At 46.5% G+C, this 18,200-nt stretch overlaps 1 protein-coding gene across 6 annotated transcripts in view; it reads right to left on the bottom strand.

Moving 5' to 3' along the window:
- Nucleotides 1-18,200, bottom strand: part of LOC139757158 (uncharacterized) — a 178,832-nt gene that overhangs the window by 102,344 nt on the left and 58,288 nt on the right. For 2 of the 6 annotated variants that reach the window (XM_071677264.1, XM_071677268.1), the window contains one exon: nt 13,771-15,799. The exons of 1 other annotated variant lie outside the window; for it this stretch is intronic. In XM_071677264.1, the coding sequence (XP_071533365.1) occupies nt 13,771-13,852 (82 nt within the window). In that variant the 5' untranslated portion in view covers nt 13,853-15,799. The remainder of the gene's footprint in view (nt 1-13,770; nt 15,800-18,200) is intronic. 3 more of the 6 variants (XM_071677267.1, XM_071677266.1, XM_071677269.1) reach the window with 3 other exon arrangements.

Here is an 18,200-nt window from a genome sequence, read left to right as displayed (position 1 = left end):
AACCAATAAGCCAACGGCCAGTTGTGAAAATTGCCCAACATTGGATTTCCTAGTTGATTGAACCGTCTGCTTTGCCTTCAAGCTGGCTTAATGCCCGACTGACCGGCTTATAACATGGCCTGGTTGCTTAAACTGGCTGTAAATGCCAGTTACTTCGTCTCGTTACGTGATTGGCTGACCCCACCAGTCAGCTGACTGGCTTACCCAACCAGCCAGCTGACTGGCTTATCCGAAGGTCGTGCGTAAGGGTTGCGTAATCGTACTCAAGGGTCGTACCGTCGTGCGTAAGGGTTGCGTAATCGTACTCAAGGGTCGTACCGTCGTGCGTAAGGGTTGCGTCAAGGTACTCAAGGGTTGTACCGTCGTATGTAAGGGTTGCGTCAAGGTACTCAAGGGTCGTACTGTCCTGCGTAAGGGTTGCGTCAAGGTACTCAAGGGTCGTACCGTCGTGCGTAAGGGTTGCGTCAAGGTACTCAAGGGTCGTGGGCAAAGTGTTCAAAGGGATTTCGTTTCCACGACTCCCATCTTCTTTCTGATCGTGATGATGATGATGTGTTCAGTTCACAGAACAACACGATGGTACACTCATGCAGTTGGCCTTTGATTGTACCGTGTATCTCGCTCTGTACCGTCGGTTCAGGGAGAGGTGCACTTGTCTTAGGTAAGGTAGATGACAAAGGAACATCAGGGAATGGTCGACGTGTATGTATAAAACACACAGCGTCTTTCGTAAGCATAAAACTGCTATATATGATGTACTTAAACATGAAACTGAACCTTATTATATCTGCCATATGCAGGAAGAAATTGATATACTGTAACATAAGGTTGAGTGTAATAAACGTATAAGTAAGGTCACGTCCTTTGTGTCATAGTTCCTCACAACACCTTCTACACGGCACTTTATACATGCATCCAGAGTTAAATAATCATCATTTCAATCTATGTTCCTTAGGGCATTACGTCATGTACATTTTTTTTTTTTATACTTTGTCGCTGTCTCCCGCGTTTGCGAGGTAGCGCAAGGAAACAGACGAAAGAAATGGCCCAACCCCCCCCCATACACATGTATATACATACGTCCACACACGCAAATATACATGCCTACACAGCTTTCCATGGTTTACCCCAGACGCTTCACATGCCTTGATTCAATCCACTGACAGCACGTCAACCCCGGTATACCACATCGCTCCAATTCACTCTATTCCTTGCCCTCCTTTCACCCTCCTGCATGTTCAGGCCCCGATCACACAAAATCTTTTTCACTCCATCTTTCCACCTCCAATTTGGTCTCCCTCTTCTCCTTGCTCCCTCCACCTCCGACACATATATCCTCTTGGTCAATCTTTCCTCACTCATCCTCTCCATGTGCCCAAACCACTTCAAAACACCCTCTTCTGCTCTCTCAATCACGCTCTTTTTATTTCCACACATCTCTCTTACCCTTACGTTACTCACTCGATCAAACCACCTCACACCACACATTGTCCTCAAACATCTCATTTCCAGCACATCCATCCTCCTGCGCACAACTCTATCCATAGCCCACGCCTCGCAACCATACAACATTGTTGGAACCACTATTCCTTCAAACATACCCATTTTTGCTTTCCGAGATAATGTTCTCGACTTCCACACATTCTTCAAGGCCCCCAGAATTTTCGCCCCCTCCCCCACCCTATGATCCACTTCCGCTTCCATGGTTCCATCCGCTGCCAGATCCACTCCCAGATATCTAAAACACTTCACTTCCTCCAGTTTTTCTCCATTCAAACTCACCTCCCAATTCACTTGACCCTCAACCCTACTGTACCTAATAACCTTGCTCTTATTCACATTTACTCTTAACTTTCTTCTTCCACACACTTTACCAAACTCAGTCACCACACTGCTCTTCCCCAATCTGATGCTCTGTACATGCCTTCACCCTCTCAATCAATACCCTCCCATATAATTTACCAGGAATACTCAACAAACTTATACCTCTGTAATTTGAGCACTCACTCTTATCCCCTTTGCCTTTGTACAATGGCACTATGTACATGACAGAGTTAAATTATCATAATTTCAATGTATGTTCCTTAGGACATTACGTATTTCCAGTCCAGACTTTATTGATGATGAGTTTGAGAAGATATTTTCTATTGGATCTAAGTTAAAGTACCCTAGATCTTTCATTGATAAATCGCTTAAGTTAGCAAAGAAATCATTTTATAGAGTTGAGCCCAAACCTCCCATTGACACCAAGAATCTTTTAGTTCTCTCTTTTAATAATAATTTTACATTACTTCCCATGTTGCTTAAATCCTTTAAGTTGCCTTCAGCAACAATAATACTATAAAGAATATCTTTATCAGGAATTCACCAGAAAATTCTCTTGGATGCATCTATAAAGTGCCATGTAGAAATTGTGATAAGTTTTATGTTGGGCTGACTAGTAAGGATCTTTCTGTTAGACTTAAGCAACATAAATAAATGTATTATAAGAACGGGACAAGAATCAAATGCCTTGTGTAATCACGTTAAAAACTATGCTCATTATATTGACTGGAGTAATGCCATCTCAGTTATTAACTCTATTACCACGAGAAATATAATTGAATCTTATATTATTAAATACACAAAGAATTATAATCTTGATATTAGTGATGGTCTATACAAATTAGATAACTTTAATTGTTTGATAAGATTTGTAAAATGATAAGTTTATGAACGCTCGTTGTATGTTTTGGACAATCACATGTTTACCAAATGGCGTCCTATTTTCGTCTCTTCGATGTATATCAACTGACTGTTATATTCCTCTCTTGTGTCTCCCCTCATGATGTGATTATTACACGAAAGTGCACTTGGGAACTTTTCGTGTTTCATTTTCCCCGTGGACTCATAGGAATATCTTGATCACGAGCAAAATTGTGATCTTTTCCAATATATATGTATATATATATATATATATATATATATATATATATATATATATATATATATATATATATATATATATATATAAACGAAGGGTTAGATAAAAGAAATAAAGAAATCATAATACGATAACCAAACGGTGTTAAGTGGTTGGGTTAGGCAAGCCGTGACCTTTAGCCTGCGTCGTGACCTATGACCTTCTGTGACCTTTCCCCCCCTCCCCCACCTACCCCCCCAACCTACCCCCTTTTTCTTTCTTTCTATGTCTCTGTCGTAAGCTTCTACCACCAGCTGGAGAAGTATACGAATGTGTGTGTGTGTGTGTGTGTGTGTGTGTGTGTGTGTGTGTGTCTGTGTGTCTGTGTTCGGTTTGCCAGCAGACGAACTACATTATCAACTTAGTCTCATCACTTGTTCCCTTTATATTGCAGTGAATATCTCCTTTATATTATGTTCACACACACACACACACACACACACACACACACACACAGGTCATGAGGTCAAGAGTTTTGCTTGGCTCTTCACAGTAGAGTGGAGCCATCTTGCTGTTATTTTCTTTGTCTTCTTAACATCCCATTGTACTCCTCGTATCACAAGCAAAACATCTCACTACACTTAACTTTGACGTCTCTGTCTATGTCTGTATCATATGTAAAACATCTGTCTATCTAACTTACCTCTGTATTAATGTCTATATCACGTGTAAAACATCTGTTTTTATTTAACTTGCCTCTGTATCAATGTCTATATCACCTCCCAAAGATATATGTCTATATCTAACTTACCTCTGTATCAATGTCTATATCACCTCCCAAAGATATATGTCTATATCTAACTTACCTCTGTATGAATGTCTATATCACCTACCAAAGATATATGTCTATATCTAACTTACCTCTGTATCAATGTCTATATTACCTGCCAAAGATATATGTCTATATTTATCTTGCCTATGTATCAATGTCTACATCACCTGCCAAAGGTATATGTTTATATTTAACTCACCTCTGTATGAATGTCTATATCACCTACCAAAGATATATGTCTATATTTAACTTACCTCTGTATGAATGTCTATATCACCTACCAAAGATATATGTCTATATTTACCTCACCTCTGTATCAATGTCTATATCACCTACCAAAGATATATGTCTATATTGAACTCACCTCTGTATCAGTGTCTTTATCACCTACCAAAGATATATGTCTATATTTAGCTCACCTCTGTATCAGTGTGTGATATGACCACCATCATCATCACAACAAGCAACAGGTGAGCTAATTCCTTCTCTGCTGGAACCATCCAGGAGAACCTCTTCCTCCTCTTCCTCTTCCTCTTCCTCCTCCTCCTCATCCTCATCCTCTTCCTCTTCCTCTTCCTCTTCCTCTTCCTCCTCCTCCTCCTCCTTTTCCTCCTCCTCCTCCTCCTCCTCCTCCTCCTCTTCCTCTTCCTCCTCCTCCTCCTCCTCCTCCTCCTCCTCCTCCTTCTCCTCCTCCTCCTCCTCCTCCTCCTCCTCCTCCTCCTCCTCCTCCTCCTCCTCCTCCTCCTCCTCCTCATCCTCTTCTTCCTCCTCCTCCTCCTCCAAAACATGGATCCATTTGTGACCACTTTTGAAATGTTCTCCCAAATTGAAAAAAAAAAAAAAAAAACTCCTCTTCTCCCTCTTTTGAGCCCTGTTCTCAAATGGACCTTTCATATTTCATCGCCCTACTCCCTTCTAATGGCATTCGGTACTTTCCTTTGTAAAACACTTCATCAAAGGTCGACATATGACAGGGGAGCCAGTCTCTTGTGACACAGTTTCTCAAGTTTACTGAAACGAAATGAAGTGTGTGTGTGTGTGTGTGTGTGTGTGTGTGTGTGTGTGTGTGTGTGTGTGTGGACTTCTTGACCTGAGATAATTACGTTCGTTTCTCTACTCCTGGTGGTGGTGTACTTCCGTCTTCCCAAAGGCAGCCCTGGCCCTTCATCGTCATCCCCACTCATACTCACTGGCCCTCACAGTATGTCTTTGTGTGTGTGTGTGTGTGTGTGTGTGTGTGTGTGTGTGTGTGTGTGTGTGTGTGTGTGTGTGTGTGAGGCCCACGGAAAGGGAGGAGGAGGAGGAGGGGGGAGGGAAGATACAACACCCCCCCTCCCATCCCCAGTTCCAGACGGAGCTGGGAGGGGAGAGAGAGAGAGAGAGAGAGAGAGAGAGAGAGAGAGAGAGAGAGAGAGAGAGAGAGAGAGAGAGAGAGAGAGAGAGAGATTGTCCCTTTCTCATCCCAAAAGACTTAATAGATTGAGGTCAAGAAGACAAAATTAGAATATTTTTCGTGAGAGGGAATTAAACCATGATTATAAAAGAGGGATATTCTGTTTTGTCGAATATTGTGGTTAAGATATTTTAGGAGAGTTAGAGACTTATAACTTAGAGAAATAAAATTGGGAAACAGTATGAAGAAAAATGCATTTAGAAAGAGAAAAGAAATGGGATATTGTGTGAAGAAAAATGAAGTGAGGAATATTCTGGTGAAGATTCAGGAGTATTCTGAAGATTCATCTCGTCTGGTGAAGATTCAGCAGTGTTATGCAGATTCAGAATATTACTTGGGGCTCAGCAGAATGTATTAGAGAGTCGAGAAATATTTTGAAGGGAATAGTTGTGAATACTCTGGCGAGGAATATTCAGATGAAGGGCTGAAGAAAATTGATATTTTGGTGAGAATATTCTGATGAAGGGGTGTAGGGAATGAATAATCGGTTGAGAAATATTCTGATGAAGGGATGTAGGGAATGAATATTCTGACGATGAATATTCTGAAATGATTTAGAAAATTAATATGCCATCGAGAAATATTCTGATTAAGGGGTGTAGAGAATGAATATCTTGAAGAAGGGGCAATAGAGAATGAAAATCCATCGAGGAATATTCTGCAATGAATATTCACGCGAGGAATATTTTGATCAAAGGGGATATATAGAAAGATAGATATTCGAAAGCAGGAATACATAAAAGAAGACAATGCGCTCAGAATATGTCTTAAAGGATAAGGCACTGGTAAGAATTCAATATTAAACGAGCTAGATAAATTCCTGCCATGTGGAGGTAGATATAAATTCCTGTCATGTGGAGGTAGATATAAATTCCTGTCATGTGGAGGTAGATATAAATTCCTGTCATGTGGAGGTAGATATAAATTCCTGTCATGTGGAGGTAGATATAAATTCCTGTCATGTGGAGGTAGATATAAATTCCTGTCATGTGGAGGTAGATATAAATTCCTGTCATGTGGAGGTAGATATAAATCCCTGTCGTGGAGGTAGATATAAATTCCTGTCGTGGAGGTAGATATAAATTCCTGTCGTGGAGGTAGATATAAGTTCCTGTCGTGGAGGTAGATATAAATTCCTGTCATGTAGAGGTAGATGAATTCCTGTCATGTGGAGGTAGATATAAATTCCTGTCATGTGGAGGTAGATATAAATTCCTGTCATGTGGAGGTAGATATAAATTCCTGTCATGTGGAGGTAGATATAAATCCCTGTCGTGGAGGTAGATATAAAATACTGTCGTGGAGGTAGATATAAATTCCTGTCGTGGAGGTAGATATAAGTTCCTGTCGTGGAGGTAGATATAAATTCCTGTCATGTAGAGGTAGATGAATTCCTGTCATGTGGAGGTAGATATAAATTCCTGTCATGTGGAGGTAGATATAAATTCCTGTCATGTGGAGGTAGATATAAATTCCTGTCATGTGGAGGTAGATATAAATTCCTGTCGTGGAGGTAGATATAAATTCCTGTCGTGGAGGTAGATATAAATTCCTGTCGTGGAGGTAGATATAAATTCCTGTCGTGGAGGTAGATATAAATTCCTGTCATGTAGAGGTAGATGAATTCCTGTCATGTGGAGGTAGATATAAATTCCTGTCATGTGGAGGTAGATATAAATTCCTGTCATGTGGAGGTAGATATAGATTCCTGTCATGTGGAGGTAGATATAAATTCCTGTCATGTGGAGGTAGATATGAATTCCTGTCATGTGGAGGTAGATATGAATTCCTGTCATGTGGAGGTAGATATAAATTCCTGTCATGTGGAGGTAGATACGTTCCTGTCAGTGGAGGTAGACACAATTTCTATCATGTGGAGGTAGATGAATTCCTGTCGTGGAGGTAGATATAAATTCCTGTCATGTGGAGGTAGATACGTTCCTATTATGTGGAGGTAGATATATTTCTCTCATGTGGATAAGAGAGAGTACGACCCTTGAGCACGACGTGACGACCTCTGGGGCACGACGGTACGACCTCTGGGGCCACGATGGGACGACCACTTGCAGCACGACAGTACGACTCTAAGGGAATGATGACCTGCCGCTTGACCTGACCCATACATCAGAAGCCAGGCCAGCGTACTCGAAGGTCGTGCTGTCGCGCTTTAGGGTCGTACCGTCGTGCTCTAGGGCCGTACCGTCGTGCTCTAGGGTCGTACCGTCGTGCCCTAGGGTCGTACCGTCGTGCCCTAGGGTCGTACCGTCGTGCCCTAGGGTCGTACCGTCGTGCCCTAGGGTCGTACCGTCGTGCCCTAGGGTCGTACCGTCGTGCCCCAGGGTCGCATCATCGTGCCCTGGGGGTCGTGCCCCAGGGTCGTACCGTCGTGCCCTAGGGTCGTACCGTCGTGCCCTAGGGTCGTACCGTCGTGCCCTAGGGTCGTACCGTCGTGCCCTAGGGTCGTACCGTCGTGCCCTAGGGTCGTACCGTCGTGCCCTAGGGTCGTACCGTCGTGCCCCAGGGTCGTACCATCGTGCCCCGGGGTCGTACCGTCGTGCCCTAGGGTCGTACCGTCGTGCCCTAGGGTCGTACCGTCGTGCCCCAGGGTCGTACCGTCGTGCCCCAGGGTCGTACCGTCGTGCCCTAGGGTCGTACCGTCGTGCCCTAGGGTCGTACCGTCGTGCCCTAGGGTCGTACCGTCGTGCCCTAGGGTCGTACCGTCGTGCCCCAGGGTCGTACCGTCGTGCCCTAGGGTCGTACCGTCGTGCCCCAGGGTCGTACCATCGTGCCCCGGGGTCGTACCGTCGTGCCCCAGGGTCGTACCATCGTGCCCCGGGGTCGTACCGTCGTGCCCTAGGGTCGTACCGTCGTGCCCTAGGGTCGTACCGTCGTGCCCCAGGGTCGTACCGTCGTGCCCTAGGGTCGTACCGTCGTGCCCTAGGGTCGTACCGTCGTGCCCCAGGGTCGTACCATCGTGCCCCGGGGTCGTACCGTCGTGCCCCAGGGTCGTACCATCGTGCCCCGGGGTCGTACCGTCGTGCCCCAGGGTCGTACCATCGTGCCCCGGGGTCGTACCGTCGTGCCCTAGGGTCGTACCGTCGTGCCCTAGGGTCGTACCGTCGTGCCCTAGGGTCGTACCGTCGTGCCCCAGGGTCGTACCATCGTGCCCCGGGGTCGTACCGTCGTGCCCTAGGGTCGTACCGTCGTGCCCTAGGGTCGTACCGTCGTGCCCTAGGGTCGTACCGTCGTGCCCTAGGGTCGTACCGTCGTGCCCCAGGGTCGTACCGTCGTGCCCCAGGTCGTACCGTCGTGCCCTAGGGTCGTACCGTCGTGCCCTAGGGTCGTACCGTCGTGCCCCAGGTCGTACCGTCGTGCCCCAGGGTCGTACCATCGTGCCCCGGGGTCGTACCGTCGTGCCCCAGGGTCGTACGGTCGTGCCCCAGGGTCGTACGGTCGTGCCCCAGGGTCGTACCGTCGTGCCCCAGGGTCGTACCGTCGTGCCCCAGGGTCGTACGGTCGTGCCCCAGGGTCGTACCGTCGTGCCCCAGGTCGTACCGTCGTGCCCTAGGGTCGTACCGTCGTGCCCTAGGGTCGTACCGTCGTGCCCCAGGGTCGTACCATCGTGCCCCGGGGTCGTACCGTCGTGCCCTAGGGTCGTACCGTCGTGCTAGGGTCGTACCGTCGTGCTCTAGGGCCGTACCGTCGTGCTCTAGGGCCGTAACGACGTTCTATAGGGTCATCACGTCGTTTTCTGTGGTCGTATCGTCGTGCTCCAAGGGTCGTACCGTTGTGCTCTAGGATCATATCGGCGTGCTCCAGGGTCGTACCGTTGTGCCCCAGGGTCGTACCGTCATGCCCCAGGGTCGTACCGCCGTGTCCCGGGGTCGTACCGTCGTGTCCCAGGGTCGTACCGTCGTGCCCCAGGGTCGTACCGTCGTGCCCCAGGGTCGCACCATCGTGCCCTGGGGGTCGTGCCCCAGGGTCGTACCGTCGTGCCCTAGGGTCGTACCGTCGTCCCCCAGGGTCGTACCATCGTGCCCCGGGGTCGTACCGTCGTGCCCCAGGGTCGTACCGTCGTCCCCCAGGGTTGTACCGTCGTGCCCCAGGGTCGCATCATCGTGCCCTGGGGGTCGTGCCCCGGGGTCGTACCGTCCTGCTCCAAACCTCACATATCCATCATAGCTCTTCATTCTTATCTCCATTTTGTGCATCGGTTGTACGCCTCGCTATTTCTTTTTTCCTCCTTATTCAACTCCATTGTTCCTCCCCTTTCCATCACATCCATTCTTGTTTCGCTCCCCTGCTCCTCTTTCTTCCCTACCGAGTTGCCTTGTCGTCATTATGTTTACTGCACTGGGACCTGGTGTGCACTGGTGGAGGGGTGGGATTGGGACCTGGTGTGTACTGGTGGAGGGGTGGGATTGGTCCTGGGGATTTGGTACGTATTGTTGGAGGGGTGTGATTGGTCCTAGGGACCTGGTCTGTACTGTTGGAGGAGTGGGATTGGTCCTAGGGACCTGGTCTGTACTGTTGGAGGAGTGGGATTGGTCCTGGAAACCTGTTGTGTACTGGTGGAGGGGTGGGATTGGTCCTGGGGACCTGGTGTGTAATGTTGGAGGGGTGTGATTGGTCCTAGGGACCTGGTCTGTACTGTTGGAGGAGTGGGATTGGTCCTAGGGACCTGGTCTGTACTGTTGGAGGAGTGGGATTGGTCCTGGAAACCTGTTGTGTACTGGTGGAGGGGTGGGATTGGTCCTGGGGACCTGGTGTGTATTATTGGAGGGGTGGGATTGGTCCTGGGGATTTGGTATGCACTGGTGGAGAGGAGAGATTGGTCCTAGAGACCTGTTATGTACTGTTGGAGGAGTGGGATTGGTCCTGGGGACCTGGTGTGTACTGGTAGAGGGGTGAGGTTGGTCCTGGGGGACCTGGTGTGTAATGTTGGAGGGGTGGGATTGGTCCTGGGGGACCTGGTGTGTATTGATACATGGATGAGGGTGGTGGCTGGGTCCAAGAGTGTACTGGTGGAGGAGCGGGGGACATGATGTATGCTGGGGGAGAGAAGGGCAGAGGTTCAAATGAGGTTTTCATGACGGCCAAGTAGGTTTATGGAGGAGGCGTTACCGGACCCCGCCTACTTGTGGTTATGCCGCGAGCGACAAGTTCACCCCTGGGGAGGTTGTAACACTAAACGTACACTCTCGTCGAAGAACTCCTTTCCAAAGGGGTACCATCCTTCGCCCGCTACTGATTGTAGCGCAGCCTTGAAGCTGCAGGAACCCTTTGGAGATGGAGTCCTTAGAACTATGATGATAATGATAATAATAATAATAATAATAATAATAATAATAATAATAATAATAATAATAATGATAATAGTAATAATAATAATAATAATAATAATAATAATAATAATAATGATAATAAGAAGGAGAAGAAGAAGAAAAAGAAGAAGAAGAAGAAGAAGAAGAAGAAGAAGAAGAAGAAGAAGGAGAAGAAAAAGAAGAAGAAAAGAGGAAGTAAAAGAAGATGACGATGAAGGAGGAGAAGAAGTAGAAGTAGGAGGAGGAGGAGGAAAGAAGAAGAAAAGGAGAATCCAGAGTGTTAAGACTTACTCAGGATCTGGAGGCGTTCGATCAGCGGGAGCTCGTGGCATTTACTGGACTGACCAGCTGGTCCAGGTCACCAGAGAGAGAGAGAGAGAGAGAGAGAGAGAGAGAGAGAGAGAGAGAGAGAGAGAGAGAGAGAGAGAGACGCTCTCTTAATTTTCCTCTTACACTTCCTGGTCACTTTTAAGGACCTCTTGGCCAAGGGGGTCCTGTGAAAAAAAGGTCCTCTGACATTTTATTGAAGATATGTCAGTCACTCCCCTACAGTCGGGGTCACGCTACGGGGGAGGTTAGTGGCAGATGGGGTTGTGGCTGCAGGGGAGGTTAGTGGCAGGTGGGGTTGTGGCTGCAGGGGAGGTTAGTGGCAGGTGGGGTTGTTGCTGCAGGGGAGGTTAGTGGCAGGTGAGGTTGTGGCTGCAGGGGAGGTTAGTGGCAGGTGGGGTTGTGGCTGCAGGGGAGGTTAGTGGCAGATGGGCTGTTGCTGCAGGGGAGGTTAGTGGCAGGTGGGGTTGTTGCTGCAGGGGAGGTTAGTGGTAGGTGGGGTTGTGGCTGCAGGGGAGGTTAGTGGCAGGTGAGGTTGTTGCTGCAGGGGAGGTTAGTGGTAGGTGAGGCTGTTGCTGCAGGGGAGGTTAGTGGCAGGTGGGGTTGTGGCTGCAGGGGAGGTTAGTGGCAGGTGAGGTTGTTGCTGCAGGGGAGGTTAGTGGCAGATGGGGTTGTTGCTGCAGGGGAGGTTAGTGGCAGATGGGGTTGCTGCTAGAGGGGGAGGTTAGTGGCAGGTGAGGTTGTTGCTGCAGGGGAGGTTAGTGGCAGGTGGGGTTGTTGCTGCAGGGGAGGTTAGTGGCAGATGGGGTTGTTGCTGCAGGGGAGGTTAGTGGCAGATGGGGTTGTTGCTGCAGGGGAGGTTAGTGGCAGATGGGGTTGTTGCTAGAGGGGGAGGTTAGTGGCTGGTGAGGTTGTTGCTGCAGGGGAGGTTAGTGGCAGATGGGGTTGCTGCAGGGGAGGTTAGTGGCAGATGGGGTTGCTACAGGGGAGGGCTATATCCCTGAGGTTGTAGAATCATTGAGATTAAAATGTTTTGATTAGAAAACACCACTTGTTCAGGATATATATATATATATATATATATATATATATATATATATATATATATATATATATATATATATAATATATATATATATATATATATATATATATATATATATATATATATATATATATATACAACAGAAGTATATACATCAAAGGAAATATCAGAAAATATACACTTTCATCTGTTGTTGACGCTGCATATACATGTATACATATTCTTTAGATGTCCAAACCAATATTGATGTATTAAGCGAGACAGGAGAGGCGTGTCTGTAAGCTGATAACCATTCATTTCAACTTTGATTGAAATGTAAACATCATTAGACTCATTTGAAAGCATTTTCCCCGAGCCTCGCACGAGAGAAAACGTTTCAGGACAGACTTAAGCAAAAATGATATCAACGCGACCCATTACCACACACTTATGCCCGTGCACTGCGGGAATGTTTAAGCCTTTTTCCATTCGGGTAGTAACGCTAAATTCATCCGAAAACTTTTCGTTTTCAGAAGCGAAACGAAACTCGAGTTTCATCTGCTGGAGTTCCACCACCAGCCTCCTGCCACCATCAGAAGCCAAGCTTTGGTGTACACGGACGGACTGACCCACTTACGTCGACTCTCAGGGTCAGAACTCCGCTGGTCGAGGTTGACCTCCGGGGTTCAAATTCCGCTGGTCGAGGTTGACCTCCAAATTCCGCTGGTAGAGGTCGACCTTCAAATTTAAAAAGTGAGAGCTGGTTGAGGTCGACCTTCACATTTAAAAAATGAGAGCTGGTTGAGGTCGACCTTTAGGTTTAAACACTCCGCTGGTCGAGGTTCGACCTTCTGGGTTAAGTCTCAGCCGTTCGAAGTCCAGGTTCTTTTTGAACCTTTCGAAGTCGGGCTTCGAGCGTCGTATGAGCCAGTGGGGCCAGGTAAAGCTCAGACACCCCCTAACCGATGTATAATCCCACTCATCCAATCATCCACAGCTCAGCTCCCTCGTTCATCCAATCAGCGACGATCCTACTTGTGCGTGGTAACGCTTTTGGATCGAACGAATCGGCTTATGTAGCCGAATTCTCTCATTCCCACATTTATATGAACAACGCAAACAGGAAGCTGTAGCCTACTTCGCTCATGGTTAACTGTGGGGTTGAAATGAATGTAACCAATTCTCCAGCCAGCCTCTCCTTGATCGTAACATGTTAAAATTACCTGGGTTAACTCTGCCATTCGCAACCAGGTCCTCCACGTGTTAAACTTCTGGGTTAACTAACCAGAGGCAAACACGTCTCTAACTACCACCCCCTCCCCCTCCTCCCAACCCCACACATCCCTGACTGGGCCCCACAGCTTAACCAAACAGGAGCCGTTAACTAGGAACGTAGGTACGTACCTTTCCGTTGACTTAGGACTGAACCAAATGTTCCTGATCGATGCGAAAAACTTGGAAACGTAGATTAACTCTGGGCATTTCGGAGTGTGTGTGTGTGTGTGTGTGTGTGTGTGTGTGTGTGTGTGTGTGTCTGTGTGTTTACAAGAGTTGCAGATTACTTGTGTTTCCTGTTTACTTCAAGTGTTGGGCCTTGTAGTGTTTCCATACCTGGTCTTTTGGTGGCTGGAGGCTGGACTCCCACTGGCTACATACCTGGTTGTGTGGTGGCTGGAGGCTGGACTCCCACTGGCTACATACCTGGTTGTGTGGTAGCTGAGTACATACCTGGTCTTGTGGTGGCTGGAGGCGGGACTCCCACTGTGTATATACCTGGTTGTGTGGTAGCTGGAGGCGAGACTCCCACTGTGTATATACCTGGTTGTGTGGTAGCTGGAGGCGAGACTCCCACTGTGTATATACCTGGTTGTGTGGTAGCTGGAGGCGGGACTCCCACTGTGTACATACCTGGTCTTGTGGTGGCGAGCGGCAGGAGTCCACCACAGAGCAGCAGTACCGCCGTCACGTGTGCAGTCTGCTGTGCTTTCATGCTGTTCCCACTGTTGCCGCTGTTGCTGCTGTCGCTGTAGTCGCTACCTGCTGTTGCTGCTGCTGCCGCTGTAGTCGCTACCTGCTGTTGTTGTTGCTGCTGTAGTCGCTACCTGCTGTTGCTGTTGGCGCTGTAGTCGCTACCTGCTGTTGCTGCTGCTGCCGCTGTAGTCGCTACCTGCTGTTGTTGCTGCTGCAACTGTAGTCGCTACCTGCTGTTGTTGTTGCTGCTGTAGTCGCTACCTGCTGTTGCTGTTGGCGCTGTAGTCGCTACCTGCTGTTGTTGTTGCTGCTGTAGTCGCTACCTGCTGTTGTTGTTGCTGCTGTAGTCGCTACCTGCTGTTGTTGCTGCTGCAACTGTAGTCGCTACCTGCTGTTGTAGTTGCTGCTGTAGTCGCTACCTGCTGTTGTAGTTGCTGCTGTAGTCGCTACCTGCTGTTGCTGTTGGCGCTGGAGGCTCACGTGCTGTTCCAGATCGCGTTGCTGTTGTTGTGTGAGTAATGCTGTTTCGCTGTGTCACACCCTTTTTTTTTTTTTTTGCTTGCTGTTCTTAAGATGCGTCCTCTGTGATCTGTTCCGTGTTCTGGAGCGGTATTGCTATTGTTTCAACAATTCTCTTCTTTTTTTTTTTCACTGTGTCAGATATTTCACAAAATCTCCTACAAATACCTTTTTATCCTCCCTTTTCCCTTTATGTATATATCACAAGTATAGATATATATGATTTAAATAAACATCCCACACGTATTCTGCTATTTCTGTCGTGTGAACTTCTCACCTACAGAGCGCCGAGTGACGGTTTAACTGTAATATCTTTCACGCATTCGTTAAAGAACTGAAGTACAGCAATTGCTTCATCGCTGGGAAATGAATGCGAGTTGTGTACATCAGAGCACAATGGTCGAAGCGCAGGGAAATGAATGTGAGTTGTGTACATCAGAACACAATGGTCGAAGCGCAGGGAAATGAATGTGAGTTGTGTACATCAGAACACAGTGGTCGAAGCGCAGGGAAATGAATGTGAGTTGTGTACATCAGAACACAATGGTCGAAGCGCAGGGAAATGAATGTGAGTTGTTTACATCAGAACACAATGGTCGAAGCGCAGGGAAATGAATGTGAGTTGTGTACATCAGAACACAGTGGTCGAAGCGCAGGGAAATGAATGTGAGTTGTGTACATCAGAACACAATGGTCGAAGCGCAGGGAAATGAATGTGAGTTGTTTACATCAGAACACAATGGTTGAAGTGCAGGGAAATGAATGTGAGTTGTGTACATCAGAACACAATGGTCGAAGCGCAGGGAAATGAATGTGAGTTGTGTACATCAGAACACAATGGTCGAAGCGCAGGGAAATGAATGTGAGTTGTGTACATCAGAACACAATGGTCGAAGCGCAGGGAAATGAATGTGAGTTGTGTACATCAGAACACAATGGTCGAAGCGCAGGGAAATGAATGTGAGTTGTGTACACCAGAGAACAGTGGTCGTATTGAGCTATAGTTAAACGTTTGTCAGTAATGGTATAAGTACATTATCATTAAATGTCATCGTTTCATTGGACTCTATGCGATCCCGTCTGCAGTGACGGAAAGGTCAGAGTTCCTGTTATTTCACTACTTTGTCCTCCTGAAACGTTGTACCTGTGGTTCTGTACCCCTAATGTTTCACGATTTTGTCCTTGTCTGCTGCAGTGGCCTCTTAGTCTCACACTAACGTTTTCACTGCTGGACCTTGTCAGTTGCAGTGGCCTCTCAGTCTCACACTGACGTTTTCACTGCTGGACCTTGTCAGTTGCAGTGGCCTCTCAGTCTCACACTGACGTTTTCACTGCTGGACCTTGTCAGATGCAGTGAGTCTCGTCCTGACTCGCCATTGACTCCGTCTGCTTTTCACTGTCCTCTTTCCCCATCATCTTCCGTACGTCCATTATCTTCGTCAACGAACTGGAAAGATAAGATGCAAGTTAAGATTATCTGAGAATACAGCCTCGTGTAGACACACACACACACACACACACACACACACACACACACACACACACACATGTGGAACATCGATTGTTCATAAAAGATCTCAACTTCTCTCTACGGTTTGAAATGAAAAACACAAATGATTTTCCGTCCAGTGTTTGATGTTTCATTTACGCCCCGATTTTCCTCATCTGCATATTCAGTTCAGCCACTAATTACACACAGACACACATACACAGTCTCGTATGTATGTATGTATGTGTATATATATATATATATATATATATATATATATATATATATATATATATATATATATATATATATTTTATCCCTGGGGTTAGGGGATTAAGAATACTTCCCACGTATTCCCTGCGTGTCGTAGAAGGCGACTAAAAGGGAAGGGAGCGGGGGGCTGGAAATCCTCCCCTCTCTTCTTTTTTTTTTTTTTTTTTTTTTTTTTTAATTTTCCAAAAGAAGGAACAGAGGGGGCCAGGTGAGGGTATTCCAAAAAAGGCCCAGTCCTCTGTTCTTTACGCTACCTCGCTAACGCGGGAAATGGCGAATAGTTTAAAAGAAAAAAAAAATATATATGTATATATATATATATATATATATATATATATATATATATATATATATATATATATATATATATATATAACCCAGACTCATCTCCAGAAGTAGTTGACCCCCTTCTCCAAACTTGCAATTAAAACTTCTTAAACAGTTCCCATGCGACAGAATCTGGCAACGTATCAAGCTCCCACATACGCCGCTTTGGCCTGGCCAGCTAACCTAACCAGAGGATCCTGTCCAGGTCATGGTATACACCCATGCGGAGTGTCCCCCCTGAACCTCACAGCTCCACGTCCTCCCACCGCCCTGTGCCACGTCTAGCATCAGTCTCCCTTCGGGAAAGTTGTCCACAACACGCTCACCCGAGATATGCCACTCTCACCCACACAACGTAGCTTCAGACCTCATCACTCCACACACACACACACACACACACACACACACACACACACACACACACACACACACACACCTCACATGACCCATCTTCGTTGGCTTCAACCAGTCAGAGCCAGTCTTCCGCCCGACAGTAAGTTGCAGTAGACATTAGCAAGGCATTTGCCATTCCCTGCCTCAACATATTCTGACACAAAGGTTACAACATACCGCCCTCCACCAAATTTTGAAATCTGGTCAGCCATCTTCAACAGCTGGCAGCCAGCAAGCCGTAGTCTTCAACAGAGGTTTCCACGACCCAAATCATTAAGCTCTACAGTGAAGTCCCCCAGGGATCACTCCTCACTCCAGTCCTCTATCATCAGTTTCCCACATGGTCAGTCCTCCTCCGCCTTCCCCTGCATAACATAGTTGAAATTTCCTCTCGTCTGACGGTGTCCTCGCACTCACACTGCACCACCCTGACACTAGCTAGACAGCTAACATCCAGCGTTACACCTCCCGACTCTCCAAGATTTTGAACGTCGGGACAGTATATCACGATGCCCATCCTGTCCCAGAGGCAGCCTCCACCCGGGGCGCACCAAACACCTGAATAGTTCTTGAATTCCTCCAGGTAACACAAACATACATCACCACACTTCTCGGTGGACGAGGCTGGCTTCCTGAGAGCTGCAGAGGCCCCTTAGAAGAGGTTCTGGAGTAGGATGATATATATATATGTATATATATATATATATATATATATATATATATATATATATATATATATATATATATATATATATATTCATTCATTGTACGCAGACACACACAGGACATACATATTGAATGAAGTTAATAATGATTCTTCCAATATAATAACTTTGTGCTGTTGTATAAATTATAACAGTTATAATATTATAATGACTTAATGGTTCAGCCTGGATCATGAGTTAACCACTTAATCAAATTACCTTCAAGTTGATTCCACTAAAATTTTTTGTTAGTGTTGCTGTTGACTTTATCTAATCGTCTGTGCATATCCTGCCTAATTAAACTGGACGGGATAAGGATATGTATATATATATATATATATATATATATATATATATATATATATATATATATATATATATATATATATATATATATCCAAATGCCTCTCTCTTCTCTTTCACTAATACTCTTACTTCTTCATCCCACCACTCACTACTACTCACTGTGTGCAATTGAGTGGGAGAAGTATAAAAGAAAGAGACAGGAGGTCAAGAGAAAGGTGCAAGAGGTGAAAAAAAGGGCAAATGAGAGTTGGGGTGAGAGACTATCAGTAAATTTTAGGGAAAATAAAAAGATGTTCTGGAAGGAGGTAAATAGGGTGCGTAAGACAAGGGAGCAAATGGGAACTTCAGTGAAGGGC

Source organism: Panulirus ornatus, chromosome 25, assembly GCF_036320965.1.
Source record: "Panulirus ornatus isolate Po-2019 chromosome 25, ASM3632096v1, whole genome shotgun sequence".
NCBI lineage: Eukaryota > Metazoa > Arthropoda > Malacostraca > Decapoda > Palinuridae > Panulirus > Panulirus ornatus.
The sequence above is the reverse complement of the archived record's forward strand: the minus strand, read 5'-3'. Positions and strand labels throughout refer to the sequence as shown.